Source organism: Haliaeetus leucocephalus, unplaced genomic scaffold (assembly GCF_000737465.1).
Source record: "Haliaeetus leucocephalus isolate CR32 unplaced genomic scaffold, Haliaeetus_leucocephalus-4.0 Scaffold1, whole genome shotgun sequence".
In the NCBI taxonomy this organism is placed as follows: domain Eukaryota; kingdom Metazoa; phylum Chordata; class Aves; order Accipitriformes; family Accipitridae; genus Haliaeetus; species Haliaeetus leucocephalus.
Window position 1 is genome coordinate 5,926,867 of NW_010972437.1, and position 22,435 is coordinate 5,949,301.

The following is a 22,435-nucleotide window of genomic DNA, read 5'->3' on the forward strand; positions in this document are numbered from 1 at the left end:
TTACAGCTTCCATGAAAAAGCAGAGGTGTCTATGAAGGCAGAGGCAATAGCTACATAATTACATAAAACTATATTCATTATACAGCCAAATGACACTCATCACACCCTACTCTGAGAAAATAAAGATGGAGAACTCTGCATTGCAGATGAATTCTTATTTTAAAATGGAGGAGTGTGAGGGAGAAAAAAAGAATTTGCTAAGCACAGAAAAAGTGAACAGTCTCTGTAAAGTTGGAGATAAAAATATGTAAAATAGTTTCATTAATGTGTTCTCTTTTAAGCTCTAAAAAACAAAAAAATTGTGCTTACCAATGCATTTCACAAAACACTAATGTCTAAAATAAGAATAATATAGAAGATAATTCTTGATAATATTGAACAGTTGAGTTCTTTACAGCCACAAAAAGTGCTGTATGAACATTAACTAATTGTGGTAGGTGAAAATATGCTGACTTTGACTCCAACATCATCCTGACCGGAGATTCAATCAAAACTATCATGTGTTGGCAATAACTTGGGAAATGAGAATTTGCTAGAACAGACTGGAAAATTAAAGCATTTGACACATTTGGAAATCTGTAAAATATCTGTTACCAAAAAGTCAGTATGTTTATTTTTAATTGTATGCAGATTGAATCTAACTCCATTAAAATGAAAAGCACAAGTGTTTCCATCATCATTTGGGCAACTGATTGATTAGTCATCATTAGATCAGAATTTTAACAGAGCTCCTTTCCACGTATGGAGAAATCTGCTGGTAGCCACACACTGCCTTACAACTTTTCTCTTTAGCCTTCAAAAAGAAGCCTGTGCACAACCTTTTTTATAATAATTTTTCCCCTCTTAGCAGTAGCTGAAAGGATCAAAACAAGCAGCAGTAAAGAGAAATATTATCCATGTATTAAGCAAATAAAAGTAACATACCAGAAGAAAGAATGATGGAATCTGAGCTGAACCACCACAGGAAATAGATGGATTTTGACAACTGTTTGCAAAGGTTCAGATGAAACAGAGATAAATACCAAAAAAAGAACAAAACCTGAAAATTCATTGGTCTAGTTCCAATCCATACTACATCTTTAAGTCTTACTCCTCACTTCTACCTCCCTCTTAATCTTAAAACTTTAGCGTAATAAAAAGCAAGTCATGCACATGCATTGCATCACCAAGGGATGCAACATGTATACTGAGGACTATACCTACCCCCCTCACTGTTAATTCTTACAGCACAATCTCCAGGTCAGCAGTGTCTATGCTCTCTGCATGAGCTAGCAAGGGTATATTTTGATTCTGCAACTTGTTTGTACAATATTAAATGACTAAGTAAGCTATAACCAACACTTTTAGTTGTACCAGGGCCAACATTAACGCAGTATGACACAGCAAATAGAAAAAGCTGGCCAGCTTTAATACACTAAAGTACATTTTTATTTGAGGATGCAAGAGAGAGAAAAACCTGTTTACAGATGCTAATATTTGGGAAGAACTGTTTTTCAGTTTTCCTTAAGGAAGGAACACTGACAAAGAAAAAGCCTAGGTTTAGAATTGCTGGCACTGTTAAATCACATAAGCTGTAATAATGATCTGTGTTCATCCGTTTCATCAAAAACGCTTCTGGAATTCAAGAGAATCACTGTGCCTTCCAGGACCACAGAAACACAATAATTTTGTGCATCAAACCACTAATCCCTCCAATGAATCCGAAGCCAACTAAACCCAAGCTATTAATTTCATCATAGCTCTCAAAATAGTCCAACTTGAACTGGGCCTCCATTGTACTTGACACTCTATAAGCATATCATTAATTGCTTTTATTTCCCATGAAAGATGCAGTCACCAGACTTAAAATTTGGTTACGGTATCATGTCTGTAACTCCAGGTTTAGATGGTTGAACAATATGTCTTTACTGAATTATTACTTGACAGCATAGTAGTAACTTCATTCAGCCAGCTACATAATGCATAGCTATCTTCAAGTATGCGTTGAAAACTGCAAAGCATGTCCTGAAATTTTATGATATATTGAAGCCTCAGGAAACAACATGCCTATGCCTTTCAGCCATTTATTGATCCAAACTGACACATCCGTGTGCATTGCTCCTGCGAAAGATCATGCTGGTTTAAACAGGCACTGTTACAAACACCAAATGACCACTAAATTTAAAGAACAAGGTATTCTACACAGGGTCCTATATTGTCCACTCTTAAAAGGATTTTTGCACACAGCTTTGAAGACAGTTCTGCATGCACTGTAAGATGGTGATCAGGATTGTTTTGGTCTATGATTAGAGAAGCCAATCCTTTTTACGTAAGTAGAATGCTACTTAACACTATGATACTTCCAGCTCCTGCCCTCATTTATCAAGTGCACATTCTGATAAAACTGTTCATGAGTAAGTTCTGCAGGGATCTGGCTTGCCATGTGGTTGGTGCTTCTTGGTTTCCTGCTGCCAAAATGCAGTTAGACACCTCAAATACATCTGATGCTTTTTCAATGCCATCCTAGGATGTCATTGCTTCAGTTGCCACAGGATGGGATGAATCTTGGCTTCACTGAAGTCAACAGACGACTTCACTGGGTCAAGATATCGTACAGTTGTGAACAGCTGTTTAAGTGATGACTGGCCTTCTTCATAGTAGCTTATTCCATAGCATTCTATGGTGTTCTTTCCACAACAAATTATAGCAAATAGTTTCAAGTTAAATTCCACTTCAAGAATAAAGAAACTACAAAAATGCAAATTCAGTCTTTATTTTATTAAAACAAGATTTTTTTCTGCTGAAGGAATGAATAAGCTCATAACTGGAAAACATAAGCAAACAAGGAACAAAACCTTTGCTTCTGGGCATGCTCAGACCTATGCTACTACAAAGTTTTCTGAAAAAAATTATCAGCAATGCTGTGATTCATAGCAGATATATCATTAAAGACAAAAACTCTGAAATTTTAATTGCATTAGCAAGTGAGATACATTATACTTTTCTTATCTGTCCCCAAAACATCAACAGTTGAAACACTGTTCTATTTCCAGAATAAGTGTGAATTCAGATTACTCCATTCTCAGGCAGAGTTACTCTAGGGGAAAGAGAAAGGAAGACAGCTAAAGAAATCAAGAATCATCATCCCACTCCCGTTTTGCACTACTCAGTGAAGTAAGCAGACTCCCAAGCACAGGAGCACATATGCCACCTTGTCCTCTGCACTTCAGATCAGGACACCATCAGTTTCTGTTACCTGTCACTGATTTACTTCCAAACAGAATATCCTGTCCTGTAATTTAGCTCTTCACAACATTAAAAAAAACTTCCAAATGCATGACCGAGGAAAAACATGGAGACAATAAATCGAAATTAAATGAGCTGAAGACACAAAGAAAGAACATCCAGCAATAGCACTGGACAAGTTTGGTAATACCACTGTATTCTTACAAACTCACATTGCGTCAAATGACCACAGACAGTAGAGACAGAGAAGCAGATAAAAAAATTACAGCACCAAGCAAGAGTTTTGCAAAATACATTTCCAATTACGAGAACACGAAAACCACAAAAACACATATTCTCATTTGGGCACAAATTTAGCATGAAATTTAAACACATCTTCAGATTAAGTCATAGTCTCATTATAAATACAACTAAATACCTCATTTTATCCAAGTCTGAGAGGAGAACTTTCATACTACAATTAAAAGAAATGGATGCAAACTTGTCAGAAAGAACTAGAAAGCAAAAGATTGTATGAGAAAAGGAACTGAAGAAGTGCTAGGTGCAAGCTTCAAACATCTAATGTTTTGGGGACTTGCTATTCTATGTTTGGTTAGCACCTGGCACAGCATGAGTCTGGGTCACACTCCAGGTTCACAATACAAGTGAATAATAACAATCAAGCTGCTTAGAATGAGATTGTTTTAAAAGGTTGAATGAGTACTTTGAGGGAGGAGAGACTTAAAATTATGAACTGTATAAAAACCGTAAGTATGAACTTGCAGAAGGTCGAAATCACATATGCATAGAAGAAGAAACAGTAATATTTTTCTCAGCTACTATAAAATATCCTGTACCTCTCTGCTGCGAATTAGAGTCAAAAAGCATTACTTTATTCCTCTTTAATCCAGTTAATCTAGAGAAGCAAGAAAAGATAAGACATGCAAACATACTGAACCATCTTTGTCCAGTAATGTTAAAACCCCAAAAAACCAAATACCCCCCCCAACCCTCCCATCAATTTCAGTGAGAAAGTATTTCAGCTCTGAAGTTTTCCATTGGTGTAGACTTCACAATCATGTTTCAAAGTTTCAGCCACGCTGCTAATGAAACAACATGCTATTCAAGAATGGTAGCAGAATCTGTATCATTTATGTAATAGGGAAGTGTTTGACTAATTCCTCAAGACCCCAGAAAACTTCTCTTTTCCCCCTCATGCACGTGATATTGAGTATCTCTACATTTTTTTACGTTTTGCACATATCTTCAAGTCTCTTTCCAAAGCAGTTTCTACATTTACTTCTCATATCACAGTCTCTCCTTTTTTCTACTAGTCATTGAGCACGCACAGAAGTTTCTAAACAGTCAGAAGTGAGGCACAGAATAACATCCAAGCTTACAGCAAATCTTATTTTGACAGTCAACCACAGAAATGTTTCCAGACTTGTAACCCAAGTCTTATTTTTTTTTTATAAAAATTGTTACATTTCATACTTTTTTGGTTGTTTTTTTTGTTTGTTTGTTTTGTTTTTAAGGAAAATATATAGTTACTTACAATTTTATTTAAATATAATACATTTTTATTTTTAAAAACCCAACCCTGACAAGGGGGTCTACTATTTACAAAAAAAAAAAAAAAAGACATTACAGACTAAAAATATTAGTCATTCTATAGTCCTCAAGATATTTTTACTACTCAAGGTTTCCAGGAAAAGTTGTGTGCTGGAGGAACACAAGCTTGCAATGAACAAGTATGGAGAACAGTATTTTTGGCTGTAAACAAATATGCACTAGTGATCTTAAAGTACAATGTGCATTAAGCCTTATTCACACACAAAACAATTCATGCTCTTCATGTGTACAATACTGTGAAAAATAAGATGGAAGAAGTTAGATAGGAAAACATTCTTGTATCATAAAAATATGTTAGAATGGGACTTCTCTATAGAGTTAATTTAAAGCTTTGCTTTAAAACATACTTTATTTAAAAATCTTCTTTTGCTTTATCTAAAAATTACCCTTTCTATAAAAACCATGCGTTTAAAACTTTGCTTTAAAAAATCATTTTTATATTAGACAAAATACTAAATTATACAGGCACAATTAGTTAAGAGGACTATAAGAACTCATATTATAACCCTTCATTTTCCAGTGACTTGCAATATGGTCATAAGGTTCTGTGTCTACTGACAACCATAGGAAAATACATCCACAGAAATCAACTTTTATTTAAAAAAAAATATAAATTAAAAAAATCAAAAATCTGTCAGACCATTTTTTACTTGTAAAGGAACTTAGTTTCCAGCTGGCTTAAGTACATGTACATCTTTTCTTTATCCTGGGAAATACACACATACATTAAGAAAATCCCCCAAATATTTTTTGAACAAGTGGTTTATGATGAGAGCTTTTATATTTCCTTCAGATATTGTATATTAAAATAAAACATTTAAAAGTCCACCTTTATCTCAACCCAAACCAGTGACCCTTGACATTTCAGAAAATGAATCAAGAATTATTTTGTTTTTTTCAGGGCAAAACACACAGATATTATGCTCAATGGTAGAGAGAGCAGGGCCTGTCTTTTCTATGTTTTTCTTGTGTTCTGAAAGATGCATTGTACCACTATAGAATTTACAAAGACCTTTGAAGTAAGACAGATTATATAATATACCAAATTGCGGATTTACAAACCAGAGCCCTGACTGTGATGATGTTTAACTATATGCTTAACTTAATACAAATGAACAATTAATCTTGGATTTTAAAGCATAGAAACATCTGCAAGACTGGGGTTTATATCTCCTAAACACATTAAATAAGCTGTCATCATAACTATTAAAAAAAAAAAAAAGAAAAAACTAAACCAAACCACTACAGGGTTTTTTGCCATAAAATCACAGTAGTTAGAGCATCAGTGGCCAAACATGAATCACTATGGAACATAATTTTAATTCAACTAAATATTTTAAAAGAGATATTTAAATATCTGTTGAAACAGATATTTGAACTCTAATACATTTAGATGGATGCTACTTAAGTTTTATTTAAATATTTTACTGAAAGTTTAAAAAGAAAGTTTCAACTATAGTATGTAAAAATGTAACCGATAGTACACCCAATTAAAAATCAAAGAGCACAGAAACTCCCAATTTAAGGTTGAAATTCTAGAACAACTCACTGCCATTTGTTTGTATTATAAGTTTTTCATCCCTCCACTAAGGAATGTGAAATTCACCTATGAAACTTGATCAATAAGCTATTTAAAAAGAAAAACAAACAAACAAGCAAAACCCACCCCAAACCCTAAGCCTATATTTCTTTTGGAATTTGAGATTTCACTTTAGCCACCACCATTTGAACAGTGCCCTAGAGAGACATATTTCCTTACCAGCATGGTCCGTTATTGCTTGACGAGAGCCCACAGTGACTTTTTGTCCAAAATAACTGCTTTGGACGTGGTTTCAGGGAAAAAAAGTCAATATAAAAACATGTACAATTATATTTCACTTCAAGAAAGCACTGAATTGATCTGAATTGTATCATACTGTATTAATTTTAATGCCACTCCATAGGCAAGTATATATTACGTGTTGAAGGAGGTGTGCATATACACAAACATGAACTACATACACAGCCCAGATTAATGTATCTTCATTTAATTTCTAGCATAACAACTGAGTCATTTTTTGCACTTTAGAATTATGTGGAAAAAATGAGAATAGGCACAATTAATTACTACAATTTCTAATTTACCTTCTAGTGCACTATTACGCACTGATAAAACCATAAAAACAATATGATACTATTCAAGCTCATTTTTCTAATGTACAGGTGAAGTCTAGTAAATAGGATTCTAAGTGCTTTTTAACTCAAATGCACAACTTCTGCAGCTTTATACAGTAGAACAGTGCAATACATTATGTCCCCATATTCCAGGAACAAGAGCTGAGTTTACAGTTGTATTTGTTTCACATTAGACTGGCTTTACACTCTGCAATTCTAGCACTTCAGCTGCTTCATCTATGACCTCCTTTTGTTCCCTTTCCTCTTCCTCAATCTTTCCCAGGTGCTGGCTATTTAAAAAAAAAAAGTTCTTTTGGTAGCTAGCTCTCACCTGGTAGAACAAGACAGTTTCGAAGTAAGGGTACAGCAGAAATTCTTCAAGAGGGTCGGTTCACAGTGCTAGGGTGACCCCGATCTCCACTTACTTCCCAGTTCCTGACTTTGGAAGAAGCTCACTCTGGCTTCTTGGGAAAAGATTCTGATGTGACTTTCTGCCTCTTTTCAGGAATCCCTGTGACAACTGTTGAGTTCAGAAAGGTCCTTTTTGGTTTCCTCCTCACCTTTAATTTTTTAGCATCAGACTTTTCTTTCTTACGGTGCTTTCCCACTGTAGTTTTCCTTGTCTGGCACCTGTGGATGGAGAAAGCAGAAGACTTCTGGGCACGAGGACGAAGTTTCCTTCTCATCCCTTCTTTTTGCTGTTTTTTAGCTCTGGGAGTCTGTTTGCCTGCAGTTACGCTGTTTCCTCTCCTCCCAACAGTACATCTGACAGACATAGGTCCTGCAGCCTTTCTGGAAAAAACTGGTTCTTTATTAGTGCTTTCTTTTCTCTTCCATATTGCCTTTGGATTCTCCCTCTCTAACCGCTCACTCCTGATAGAGGTCAGAGGAGTTTTGGTAACTCTACTGTTAAATGGAGTTAATCTAACATCTCCTTCTACCACAGACTGGTGAGAGCTCAAAGGTGAAATGATCAGGTGTTTTGAGTTCTCAGAGTGACCAGATACCCAACAATCTGTTCTTTCCGTGGAAACAGAAGATCCATCTGCCTTTTGGCTTGAGGCTGCATCATTCCCTTTACCTGGATCTGGCAGGAAAGATGCTGAAGATGAACTATAGAAGTCTGACCAATTCATTGACTTTGATGGCGTGCTTTCTCTCTGTGCATCAGCTAGTTTCCTCATGTTTGCATCAAAGCTGAGACTTCTGAAAAGCTGTCGAACATGGGAGGGCTTTTTGGCTTTTTCTCCAACTGTACTCTTTGGAGGCATTTTCAAAATTCGATTTGTTAGTGGGTCATAATACTTAAAAGAACACTGTTTGTATTTATACCTTACAGAGTCCTTGCTATCTGTGGAGTTACAATTTTTCCTCATTTTGGGAATATCTATAGGTTTACCTTTACACTGTTTTATCTCTGGGCACGAAAGTACATACACCACTGTCTTGGGCTGTACAGGACTCATAATCTTCCTATAGGACTCAGGAAGTTTAAGGGCACATAGTCTAGTTTTCATGTTTGGAGTTTTTTCATTCTCCGGCCACACGATGCTCGCTTTCTGATCAGCTGGATCAGATTCCCTTCTAGACATTTTTCTTTTTGCTACAGGGTAGTTCAATAGACTTGTTTGGGTGCCATGGCTGACTTTAACCACCTGGCATCTTGAAGCCAGGCGCCATGTCCTTTTCCTAGGCATTTTAAGAATTTGTGGGTTGCATAGTGTATCTGAGGCTAAAGATAGGTTGTTACCAAAATCAGAGCCACCACTTAAGGCATCATTAAATTCTGGCAATGCTTTAGCTGATGCACTTTCTGTTCCATTACCCTCAACAATATTGTTCTTTTTTTCATCCTTCTGCTTTTTTTTCTTCATTCTCTTTCCTGTACAGTTGGCTGTGGATTCACTGTCAAAGTAGCAGCGAAAACGACCTTCCCTGAAATCACGCACAAGTTTTTCAATTTTTATATCATCTTCATACATTATTTGAGACCAAGTCTTTCCCACAAAAGAAGGAGGCACATGAGGCAGAGCTGGAAGAACCGGTTCTTCAGTATGAGCTACAACATCCTGTTTCACTACTTTTGTTTTCTCTACTGACTCACTTTTTAAAACAGAAGAGAGCTGTGTTCCATAGTCTTTATCTTGCAAACTTACTTGGACCTCTTTTAGGACTTCTATACCTTTTATAGCTGCCTTGGGTAAGTCTGTTCCTGCCTGAATAGGTACATCACAGTCAAAACTCATTTCAGAACCCTCTAAATTAGTATGGTCCAGAAGTGATGAAAAAGTTAAACAGGGATTATTCTCTTCTTTGAAATGAGTTTCTTCAGATGTAGTTCCATGGCAGTATTTCAAAATAACATCTTCAATAGTTTCATCCACTGAACTTTCATCACCTCTGTTTGTCTTCACATTTTTGCATCTTGCTAGTTGTGGGGATGTCCCAAGATCTAGGGAGCTGCTGATACCCACAGTATCCCTGAGATGGAAATCAGACAGTAAAGTTTCATCCTGAGTTCGTAAACCACCTCGTTTTGAGAGAGATTGACCTGAGGTAATACATAAAGAATTGCTGTGGCTGCACATAGGTTTCTGATGAGAAACTGAAGGGCATTTTGGGTGAACCAGTGCTGGAGCAGGATTCAAGCATGGGTTCAATAACACATCACTATTGCATACCTCCATTCCCGTTTTATCACATCCACTATGCGGAATCAGATTTGATGCTGCCGAATTCCTAACGTTTTTTCCTGGTTTAGGATTAACAGAAGAACTATGGATTAAAGCACTGACAGAAAAACGCTGAGGTACAGGGCTCACAGCTATAAACTGGCTTTCATGGCTATGATTTGCAATCTGTGCATCTTTCGGGGTATTGCATTTCTCATTGCTACAAATGCCTGTAGACTGCTGGGATATTCTTACAACATGTTCCTGCCTTCTTTCTTGTTTTTGAATAAATGCTTGTGTTACCAAAGTTTTCTTTGTGCCCTCATCAGACAGGCACGGAGCAGAAGAGAGTATTTCACCAACGGACTCCTGGTCTTGGCTGGAAATCTCCTGTCTGTCTCTGTTCCTCTTTTTCTCCATCTCTTCTGGGGACAGGCAAGCAATCCTAGCAGCCTCTGGAGTGACAGGGAGTGGCATGTCATCATAGCTTGGTCTAAAGCGGAGGGAAAAAAAAACACCTTATATAGATACTTGAAAAATCTCAAGCATATTTACATCAATAGTGTCTCTTTAAAAAAAAAAAAAGAGTAATTACCTAGAGTGCATCACACCTAATGGACAAACTCAAGTTACTAGTTCTGCTACTTTAGCAGAGATACTCCATTTTTAAAAAGAGCAGAGGGGGATGGGGGAACGTTCCACAAAGCTAAAGATAACAATCTGGGCATTAGTCAGTTACCCTCTTCATGCAACCACCCATTAAGAATGGCCAAACACACATTACAATCCTTTTATAAATAGAGCAAAGCAAGAAAAAGTAAAGGTATTTCCTTTGTTTGAAGCTGTGAGCTTATAAAGAGGTTATTTCACTGGTAAAACTATCACTAATTAATACTGAGCTTTTGTAGAGAAATGGAACATTAAAATATGGCACAGTGTAAAAATACTATTGAGTATAAATGCCCCTTTCCCTACAAAACATGGCTGTCTGATAGGAACTCTGCACATGTTGCCAAGGAATTCCGTACTTACTGTTTCTCACAGACATACCACAGCTTCTGGCTCACTTCTATAAGAAGCCAAGTTATGATTGTTCAGCCTCACTGTGACAGCAGCAGATTTTTATATATTCTGTAACTGGCAGTTCTGTCTTTAGGACTGCCTGAAATACAAGTGTTTATGTCTTGCAGAATTAACAGAACAGGCAGATATGGACTAATTTCTCTTACACAACACAGGAATCAACAAGGCTTCAATGTGTAACAGCTGAGCAAATCCAATGAAAATAATTTTTAAAAAAGTAAATATAACTGAAGAGAGAATATTATGTTTCATTTGAAAGTTATAACCAGACCTTGCGAGACCCAAATGGATGCTTCCTTTAATACAACACGGCAGACAGTCATGCACCTCTTATGGTGCATTCACCTGCTAACAGAAGTATATGAATAAATGTTATTGTAATTTCCTTGGTTATAAACATTCAGCTTCCACATTTATTGAAAGTTAAAAATCAATCAACATGTGCAGAAGTCCTTGAAGTACTCAGACATTAGTTATTAATAAAGCCAGCTGATATCAAGCAAACATGTAGTAAGTATTTCTAACTAGCTACTTCACACTGAAAAAACAATTACAAGAGAACTTATCTGAATATAGCTATGTCTCAGCCTTTTACTGAGACATGACAGATAAAAGAAGAATTCTCAGCTTGGAAGAACTGTTTTGTACTTGAAAAAAATGATAGGTTTGGCCAATGTTTTAAAAAAAAAAAAAAAAAAAATTAAAACTGACATTTGAGCTCTACAGAGTTAACAAGACTTAGTCCAGAAAAGCTTACCTCATAAGGATCACCCCCAAACCAAACAAACAATACTCCCCACCCCCCCAATAACTCATACTTGAAAGCATCTACTTTAAACCTCAGGAGAGGGCTCAGTAATAGGGCTCATGATCCACCATTAGATTTTGTTTTCCCTCTCTCTCTCTCTGAGCCACTAGCAATTAAGAAAACAGTTACCCAGCCAGCCACATATTCATTTCATCACCATTTAATCCCCGCATTTTCCTTAGCTTGCTTATAGACCTTATACAAGAACATGCCAAAAGCTGGGCTTTTGAGAGGTGGTATGATAGATGCAACATGACAGATGGTACCAAGACAGATGATTCTCCTGTATTGACAAGGTCTGTTACCCTGTCAAAGAAGGAAATTAGGATGGCCTGATGTGATTTTTCTTAACTAAATCAGCAGTAACCATTCCTCATCACTTCATTGTCTTCTAGATTCTTATGAACAGTTTGGTTATTCAGTTCTCAGGGAAACACTGTAATTCAAGCAAAGAAGTCTATAAGCAGATCCTCTCCCTGCCCCTACTGATAACTGACAATCGCTACATTTGTTTTTTCTCAGTCCTTCTAAAACATCACACATTATCTGTGGCCTCTCAAAAATAATTACTAACAGCTCCCAGACTGCCTCACAGAATATTAAGTATCATGAGTGCTGAAAACCCTATTTACTGAGGTCATGTGAGAAGAACGAGAGTCACTAACAGTCATAAATAAACCAAATTTTTTATGCAAAATAGCATGGAAATGAAAGTTATCAGAAGACCAAGACCTACAAGGTATTTCACAGTGCAAGGACTGAAGCACTGTCCATCAAACAAAAAAAAGCCTTCCAGGTAAACACAAGGGCAGTCTTATGAACATCCTGTAGATCAATGTCTCCTCCAATCACTGCAACAAGTAACAGAAATCACATTGGCTACATAAAAAGTGATAAAGCACTGCATGCTCTTCATAATGAAGCAACTTACATTTTACTTTGGCTATTACCATATTATCCTTCATTCACTAAAGTGATGTACACATCAAATATTGACTGCCAATACTTGATCTGAACTAATGGTGCAAGTTGTATTAACACACACCCAGAAAAAGATGTTTGTTATTACAGACTCACTACCTGTGGTTCCACAGGTAAAGTCAAGTCCAGGTTTTTCATGAGTCCAAATGCTAAATACTGAAAAATTCATGTTGCAAAATTTTACCTTTGTTTACTTTCCAGAGGCTAGAATATAAAGGCCACCGTGCCTATCTAACTTATTATAATTTTACACAGTGTTCAAAAGCATGTACAAGACATGCACATGTTCCCGTATCTGTAAAAACAGTGTGTGGGGAGACTGTGTGTGTGTGTAGGAGTGAAGTATGTGTGGATGCATATACCCTTACATATTGTAATAACATGCAATTTAAGTGAAAGTTAGGAAACTAAAGTAGTAGCTGTCATGGCTCATGCATACCAGAAGCAGGAATCTTGCAGAAGACACGGCGGTCTTGGTCAAAGGAAACAATAAAACAAGAAATGACATAATTGAGATGCCAAATTATATTTTACCTCCTTACTGTAAAGGAAGTTTAACTGATACCTGCCACAGAGCTTAGTTTTATTCCTGGCAATGTATACGGAATACAATCACAGGCTGAATGTTTGAAGAAAAAAATGCTACAACAAAACTTTTCTATTATAAATAATTACAGTTACAGAAGACTGTAAAGTGGTAAATACATTGCTAACATTTAAAAACAATGAAGTTATAGGTGGCAACGCAAAAGTTTCATAGCAACTAAAAGCTCTTAGAGCTGTAGCTGGCAAGTTAGCTCAAGTAACAACAATTAAAATAGAATAAAATAGCTGGAAGACTATAAGATCTAGTCACCATCAAGGTTTCTCAAAAGGAAAAGTTGCATCTCACTAATTTCTGGACCATGTGCTAGGCAGTGATAAAGGAGCAGATAAAGAAAAGATTTACTACTTTGATATGCAAAAGGCTTTCATTAAGGTCCATGGGAATCTACTAAAAAGCTAACTAATAATTGGGGGAGGAAAAAAAACCCAGCAAATACTCCTCCCTGCTCAACATGCATTATTTTAAAAGAAAGTATATAAAATTTTATGAAACAACCTGCAATATTCCTTGTGTACTCCAAAAATATAACATTTTCCTCAAAAGCATATCATCTTTTGGAATACAGTGGAATTCTGGTTATCCAAGAAAAGGGATAGAATTCATCAGAGTACAGATAAGGGTTATAGGATTGACTTAGCAAAAGGAGAAACCTCATATAATGAAACATAAAAAAAGAGGATAATTTCTATTATCATATGAATGCATGTAATCAAATACATCAGATGATCAAACAATGCCTGTCAGCTGAACTGCTGTGCCTTACTGCTGCATGCATCCTTGGTCCACCTAAGCTCTGAGATAAAGCACCTTTGTTCAAACTTCAAAATCTTACAGATCAGAATTAGACCTAAAGAGAAGGCCAAAGGCAGTAGAAGTAATCTTTTAACTTTCTCACTTCAGAGTTCTTCCACCTCTGTGTGAAAAACCTGGCATCTGGATACTGCTGGAAAACTGAATATAGGACTAAATGGATTTTGGTATGGATAAACTATAGCAAATTCCTAGGCTTCTAGTTCACTTAACCTATATACAATTTTATAAAATTAATTATAAGCATATGTCTCTGGGGTGAAGGGAATAGAACTACAGTTCTGTACAGTTAGGGACTTCTGACAGTTTTGCTACAAATTAACCTCAAAAGCAGAATGAAGATTTACTCTCTTAAACACTCAATTATTTCTTTACATAAAAAACTTCTACACTAAGAGTTTCGAGGAAGGAATGATTTTTTGGTTTGTGGTTTTTTTTTTTTTACTGGGGGGAGGGGCAGAACACCAATATCCTTTGAAATTCAGTATAAGGCAAAGCTCTGATGAATTTTTTCCTTTTTCCACATCACTACTAGGTATACTGGTTCTGCAAAACAAATCAAGTCTCACAAATATTTATATCATCCTTTTAAATAACACTTTTAAGATCCCCCGTGTGAAGTCAGCTAAATAGTAAAAACAGGCATTTAAGAACTGAGTGAAACTGTGTATCAATCCAAGTGTTTTACATAAGAAAGAAGAGAATCCAGTTCTTACCTCAGATGTCAGTTAAGAACATGACTTTTTTTTCCTGTCATTTTTCAGAGCAGTATCGCAACATAAATCTATTCACACTTTCTTTTCCATCTTTGCTTTTCTTCCTTCAAACTCTGTTTAGATTTGGGATTACTCCTCCCCCTTCTCCCTCCAACTTCATCTAGATTTTCTACATTCTTTTTCTCATTCCATTCCTTCTTCCAACAACTTAGAGGAACATGAGTAGCTTGTTTTTCCTAGTTAGCAGGTTTCGTTGACCAAAGGAATAACCTTGTATTAGCGACACCTCAAGAGAGGGCTTCTTTTCGTTTGAGTGTTGCCTTAAAGTGAATCCTGTATTTTCTCCATGGCAAAAAAATGGTGGATGTTCTTATCTAGAAGGATTAAATTCTTACATTTAAGATGGAACGATTAATTTATTTATTTATTTGTAGTGATGCGTATATGTCCTGGGCTAATTTGTCATAGACATGCCTATTAGCTTGTTCTGTCACATCCCTGATAACATCACTATGACTGCCTTCAGACAAAATACCCTTCCACTTGTTTGTCAGATCTATAGCAGTTGTATATCAGGATACACTGTACTGAGTTCAGACTGGGATTTTTGTCTGCCTTGCAGAACATAACAAACAAGGAATGAGATTTAATTGATTTCCCTTCATCTACAGAGAAAAACTTATCTTATCCCTCTTATCACTCTTAAACATGCACATGATAAATAAAGAAAACATTTTTCAAAATCTGAGCATTAATAAGTTGGCCAGTTAATGTAATTCACGTAAGTATTAACTGAATGTGTGAACTGCAAGGATAATGAAAAAATAAACATATAAATATTCACCTGACATTATCCACAAACAACAACAAAAATTACAGACTCTTTCAAAACATACCATAAAATATACTGCTAAATATAAAGCCCAAAATTATAAGAAAATATCTATAAAGCCCAAATTATAAGAATTTGTAAAAGCATGTCAGACTGTACAGTCTGCTACTATACCCACTGACACATATATCCCTTCTTTTTTCAGGTCTTCACATTTAATTGCTATCAGTAGTGTTGTATCAAATCCTTAAGTAATGAAACAAAGTTTAAAAGTGCAGAGACAACACAAAAGCAATATCCTTGGACAATGTTTATATAAATACACTCCTTTCTACATTGTCTTCAATGTGAAAGTTTCACTTCAAATGGGCAAAATTTACTGCTCAGCAGTGGAACAGAAATAAGAACTCTTAATACATGCATTCTACCAATACATATTTGAAAACAAAAGCCAGCTGTATTATACCTGTTGTCATGGTATCTGTGGGGATGATGCTGTAAAACATCTTGCAGGAAACGCTCCATCAAGCTACTGGTACCCATACGATTCCTACAGTAAGTGGTAAAATGTCTGTGCTGGGAGCTGAAAACATGCTGGTGAAAGATAAAACAGATGACTAGTTTAATACTACTGTTAATGCACTGGTCTGTTCCTAAAAATTACTTCCCAGGTTAAACATTAGGCTGTTGCTATGAAAATATTTAAATAAAAAGAAAAATCTTCAGCCTTTTCTGCTTTCAAGGCCTTGATTCAATAAGCTTTTTAAGCATGCTTAGGGAGTCTCAAATAATACTAAAATGTATTGAAATGCCTTTCTGAGTTAGAACCTAAATTAGCAGCTCTGACAGCTGTGCACAACTCTCTTGTAACTAGTACAAGCACTCTAAATGTATTATAAATTACTATTAAAATATTCTTGAACTTCATATGAGTAAACACCCTATAATTCGCTCAAATTAAGGAGAATTTTCATAAGCATAGAAGGTTAAAATATCTTTCTAATTAAAAAAGTCTTAAAAAGACAGGAGACTGACTGAGTTAAAGAACAGAAAAGAAAATAGTTGATCAAATGTCTTCAGTCTTGATATCTAACATATTAACCCTAATACTTTACAATATATACACCCACAGATATAAACCTAATGGATGCAATGCACAGCAGTGTGCCACTTCAGAAAAGCAGACAGCAGTAGCCATGTCACTCCACCAGCATCTTTTTACGGGTAAGAGATAAGAAGGGTATCTTCTTCTCAGGTGCATACGCTGTGCAATTCACAAATTGATTTATTTTTCATTCAGTATTGGGTGTTCAGTGTAGAGACTGATATTTTATAAGCTGATAAAGCCTTTTGGTACTCCTTGCTATCTGTTACTGAATTATGCAGAAGTCTTCTCACCCGTTCCAGATTACTGTAGTGTACATGGCAACAGTTGCAGTATCCTTGTCTATTTTGCACAGTAGATACTCCAGGCTGAGGATGTTCTTGCCCTCTTGTGCGTAAACTGAAAGAAGGTAATATTACCAAGACATGCTGGGCTGTTTAATTCATGTTCTTAACATGGAAATTCTAAATATCTATCTTATTATACAGCTGGAACAAACTTGCAAGATAAACGTTTCTATTTCAGAATTGTAATGGCAAGTAGGACCACATATTTTAATGTATTCCCAAGCAAATTTCACTAAAGAACATTTTTCTTAAATGCAGAACAAAGAATAACAGGTTAAAGGCACAGCTAACACAAACGCTAATACCAGCTGGCTGAAATCTGAAGAGACCTGTGTCTCCAGAAAAAGGCAGTCATCTTTTCAGTCTTCTGTTTTTTAGTATTTTGAAATAAAATTAAAAAAAAAAATTAAAAAAAACCAAAAACGACCACAGACAAAGAAATCTTGACACCCACACAGTAGTTTTGGGCATTACAATGCACCTTCCCCACAGTTTTTAATAGTATGTGGGTACAAGATAAAAAGGACCTCCATCATACACTTGATCTATATTGCATCATTATCATCCATTACACAAGATAATAGGTAACATTGAAAAACAGATTCTTCCTGTTTTACTTTGTGTAAGCAGTAAGCTAGATGCCAGTTAAGTCATCACCTAACTTACCTGCTATTGCTATCCTGTTGTAGAGAGCCTTCAGCACCATGTCTTTCAATTCCTGTGGGAGGGAAACCAAACCAAAAACCAGACTATCAAAGAGATGGAATAGAGTTCTGCCTGCAATTAGTTACTTCTCTTACATTGCATTTGTCAAAACTACTATTTTAAAGGAAGATAATAAGTTTAGTAAATTCCAAGAAAGCATGTAGAGAGAGATCCTTTTGTCCTCAAAATTCCTCTGAAAGCTTCATAAAATAAGCTTTACTCTTTCATGGTTGAGGTGAGTGGGAATTTTTCTACTGATTTGTCTGGGATCAAGACTAGGCAATCTACATTTATATTGCTACATCCATGGTCACTGAGATGAAATGTAGCATGTCTTAAACAGCTTATTACAGGACAAGAAAATTACACCTACATGGAAACTCTGTGGATGATTCGGAAGTCACTTCTTCTATCTAAGTTCCATAATGAAATTTAGGAAATCAAAGTATGCAAGTAGTAGTAGTTCACTACAAGGTGAACTAATGCTTCTACTGTTAATTATTACATTAAAAAAAATAATAACTGCAACAAAAACATCTACTTTAAATTTCTCACCTTGTGCTGAAGAAGCAGAAGCTTCATCAGATGGTTTGATTCTGTCAAACATCTGCAAGTAAAAAAATAAATTAACTGAGAATAAAAAATAAGAAAAACCCACAGTAAAGCCCATGCTCAAGTTCATCCTTCAGTCCAAGCTCCAAGCTGTTCAGAAGCACTATATTGTTTCAGCTATAGATCAAAACTTCACTTAACTGAAGCTGCATTGTAAAAATAAATTTCTGCTTTACTACATTACCCTAATATTATATTTGAAAATGCACATTAGCTGTGACAGAAGGGGCTAATTCCTGATCTAATTAAAGAAGTCAAATACTATACTTATGAATACAGCTTAGACTCTGTTAGGTTATTAACCAATAACATTGTCAAATTTCCTAAGTTGCCTTTACAATAAAGATGAAAGATGTACGCCAATAAAAACCACACAAACTAATTATCCAGGCTGGAAAAGTAATCCTTATTGCTCGAAGACCTGCAAACCAATACCGAATCCTACAATTTTTAATTAAAATATGACTGCGGCAACATGGAGTGCCCAAACACAAAGGGCTTCCGCATTTCACACAGTACTTCTACATTATGGATTGCAAGCATAAAATCAGCTTTCTAGTACAAACCTTAGAGGCATCAACCTTCTTCATCCACCAAAGCTGACTCCAGACTAGCAAAAACCAAATGTCGAACAGGAGGCCATTTGCAGTGCAGGACACTTATCTTTTCTCATCCCATCTGGCAACAATGAAGTTAAAGAGCCTTTTAAAATAGAGTTAATAATGCATGTTTTCCATGCCCTAAGGCACGTAAATTTTTCTGTACCACTTTGCAAACACGTCAGTCAATAAAATGGATAAAACTCTAAGTCCGCAGTACGTCCTTCTTTTTTATTATGGAAGTTGTTTTGACAGTCTTTCCTACATAAATGCTAACCATACCTTCTGGAATAACTTTGTTCCTTCTTTTTTCCTCACAGTCCCTATGTATCAAATATTGTTGCCATTTTGGATGCTAGCACTCAAAATTAAGTATACTTCTACAATAACAGAAAACAAATTCCTCAATGTTAACCAAATTGAAATGAATCTATTTTGAGCATCTTTCACAAACCTGCTCAGAAAGACAATGTTTCATTTTGCTTGTTACATAAACTAGTTAGAAATTGTATTAATACATTAACTGGAAATTTCACAGTAGGTTAGATGTTCAAATAATTTTATAAATTAATCATTATACACTCAATGAATATACTATTATCACTATTATAGTATAATATACTATTATCACTAGCATTACAGAAGGAAAACAGAAAGGCCACAATAATTTGCACAATCACTGTCACCAGCATCACAGTGAAACTATCACATCCTGTCTCAAAACTCAGGACTTGGCAATTCTTAGATCTGCTCTTGGCTTACCATTTATGTAATTGTGAGATGACAAAATTACAGTTTCAAATCAACTACTTTTATTTCTTATCCTTTATGAACTGTTTTTACAAGAATCATTCCTTCCCTTCTCCTTTCCTGTTCTCATATATGTAGAAAATATGCTCCTATATGAGGCTACATACCATCAGCTTTGACAGATGCAAGATGTTGTTTGTTTTCTTTAAACTTGCTTTGCTCTTCCTCTGACTATCCACTGCTCATTATAAAATAGCAGTTATGGTCAGAAGGAATATCTTAATATCTCAATTAAAAAAAAAAAAACCCAACAAACCATCCAATCAAAACACCAGACTCGTCCTCCTTCCCATAGTGTGTCAATTCATGTAATAATATTTAAAAAACCCACAAAACAAAAACCAACCCAGCTGCTTTTATAAACCTTCTCATCAGGCAACAGAGAAAAGCTTTCTTGATAGATTAACTGATCTCAGTCACCCTGTTCAGTGTCCTATACACAGCTGGGATCCAAAAGAAAGCTAAGGAAAAACCCACAAGACTATCTTTCATGAATGATGCGTTATGGAAAATAACTTGTTCCATGTGCTCCAGGTCAACTTACCGATTTTTTTTAGGTCCTGAGATTTTATATATATATATTCTAAAGATAAAGCTACAGATGTGAGGCAACCGCAGAGGCGGCCACCCCTTTGACACGGCGGCCAGACAGTCAGCAGGGGGCACCGCACCCATTCATCCCCGTCCACTGCCGCAAAACTGAACTGAAGCACCTCAATATACAAACACTCAGTCCCGCCTCAGAGACGCCAGGCAGCGGCAACTGCAGTATGCTGCATGTTAACTACTACAACGGTTCGTTACTTCCTTATTTCAAGGAATAATTTAAATGGTGGTGTGCTACTGAGGGTTCACTCACCTGCAAGTACAATTCTGTAGATTACACCCCCAGGTTGAGACACAGACTCAGGCACGTTTAAACCGAGCTAGGAGTGTAGTAACTTTAAACAGGACAGGATTGTGAAAATATCTATACTGAATTACTCCAGCCTGGATCTCCTCGTCCCCTTTCTACAGCTCGAGGAGATTCAATGGACCAGATTTTCTCACTGGAGGAGGGACGTGTTAGGTAAAACTTGCAAAAGCCCGGCTATCACTTGGTAACTGACAGGAAAACATCTCTGAAAGATCTTCCTCTGACACTTAGTTACAAAGCTGACAAGAGAGAAAAACCTATTCTCTTTATCTCAGTGTTTTATAAGAACCCTAGTGTACAGGGCAACGAAAAATATCTGAACTCGAACTACATAGAGCTTGCTTACCATCTGAAGTCAAGCTCAAACCACAGGCTAGCAAAGTAAAGGAAGTCTGCTATGTAGATGCCTTATGTTGCCAAAATCTGGGCAGCCTAAATGCAATCCTCACTTTACCAAAACAGGAACTACAGCTATAAATCCACAAAGAATTTTTCAGATGTCCACGCAAAGCCTGGAACATTCTAGTCCAGTTAAGATACTTCCAACTGTAAACTTCTTAAACTGTTGGATTAAAAAAGTAAATTACATCTGTACAAGCTTTAGCATAAACATCTTACCACTGAAACATCATGTAAATTGTAACAAACATAAAAACAACTGGCTACGTACAGAAATGTTTGTGGTAAATTTCTAACCGGCTACTTTAGCTGTCTCTAACGCCAATGCTTCTTTTCGGTTTTACCGAATTACTCTGTGTACAGCAGCTAAAGGATGAAAAGCCTCAGACAATCCCATTTAACAAGAGAAATCCATAAAGAGGCAACCAAAAGGCACAAAATGTACACACGCACACAAAAAAACCAGTGGTGCATTCTCGATAGTATATAAAAGCGTCAAAGGCATCAGAGAAACTCTCCGGACAGTGTCAGTCTTGCACTGCAACAGGTAAAATATAAATCAAAAGGGGCCAAAAGGCCAGTCCGAACTGCTCCTCCACAAACGCCGCAGGAAAACCTCTACTGCCCCTTCACGTGAGAAGGTCTGCGCTGGGCAGACAGAGAAAAACAAGGGGGAAAACCCTCCCTTCAACAAAGTTACGTCTTCCAACAGCATTAGCACCAACAGGGGGGCGGTAACTTACTTCAGGAACTGCTTTTGCCCCACCACCACACTCCACCAGCGCTGGCTCCAGCTGCCGTCCCCGCGCCGCCGCGCCGAGAGGCGAGTCCGCGGTTCCCCCCTCGTCACGTCTCGCCGCCCGGCCGCCGCCCGGGGCGGAGCCGCGGACAGCTCCCGGGGCCCGCCGCTAGCCGAGAGGCGGGAAGGGCCCGCTCTGTTTTGAGGGAGCGGCGCCGCGCACAGCCCAGGCGCCCGCCCCCGCCGAAGAGGCTCCCCGCCGCGGAGGAGGCTGAAGGGAAGCTGGCGGCGCGCGCAAAAGCTTCACCGAGCAGCGCGCGGACCCCGCCCCAACGGCCCCTTCCGCTCCCAGCCGGCCCCCTTCGCCCCGCCCGGCCCGGCCCGGCCGCGCAGCATTCCCCCGGCTCCCGCCGCCCGGCTCCCTCCCCGGGGCCGTCTCACCTCCATCACTTCCCCGCGAGCTCTTCCGTGCCATGCTGGGGTCAAGGGACGCCAGCCGCTGCTTCCTGCTCCGGGTCGGCGCGGCGGGGGCGGAGCAGAGGGCCGCGCTGTGGGTGCGACCTGCCGTTTACCCGCCCAAGCCTGAGGGGCTGCGCCGCCGCCGCCCGCCCGCCTTCGGGCACCCGCTTCCCTTCAGCGTCTCTCCCCGCCCGCTCGGGCCCCTGCGCGCCCCTGTCCCCGGCCTGCCGCGCCCGCGCTGCGGG

General features: G+C 37.6%; 1 protein-coding gene across 7 annotated transcripts; it reads right to left on the minus strand.

Annotated features, from left to right (window-relative positions):
• Nucleotides 1-4,724: 4,724 nt before the first annotated feature.
• ZDBF2 (zinc finger, DBF-type containing 2) lies at nucleotides 4,725-22,396 on the minus strand. 7 transcript variants are annotated; one of them, XM_010565151.1, is made up of 7 exons: nucleotides 22,173-22,396; nucleotides 18,835-18,946; nucleotides 18,212-18,263; nucleotides 17,618-17,669; nucleotides 16,898-17,003; nucleotides 15,966-16,093; nucleotides 4,725-10,155 (listed from the first exon to the last, which is right to left on the minus strand). In XM_010565151.1, exons 2-7 carry the CDS (start codon nucleotides 18,856-18,858, stop codon nucleotides 7,443-7,445), a joined length of 3,075 nt encoding a protein of 1,024 aa, XP_010563453.1. In that variant the 5' UTR covers nucleotides 18,859-18,946; nucleotides 22,173-22,396; the 3' UTR covers nucleotides 4,725-7,442. The 7 variants fall into 7 exon arrangements, with proteins under 7 accessions (XP_010563453.1, XP_010563461.1, XP_010563469.1 ...); XM_010565159.1 differs by lacking the exon at nucleotides 22,173-22,396 and adding an exon at nucleotides 21,736-21,825; XM_010565167.1 differs by lacking the exon at nucleotides 22,173-22,396 and adding an exon at nucleotides 20,537-21,136.
• Between the last annotated feature and the right edge of the window lie 39 nt (nucleotides 22,397-22,435).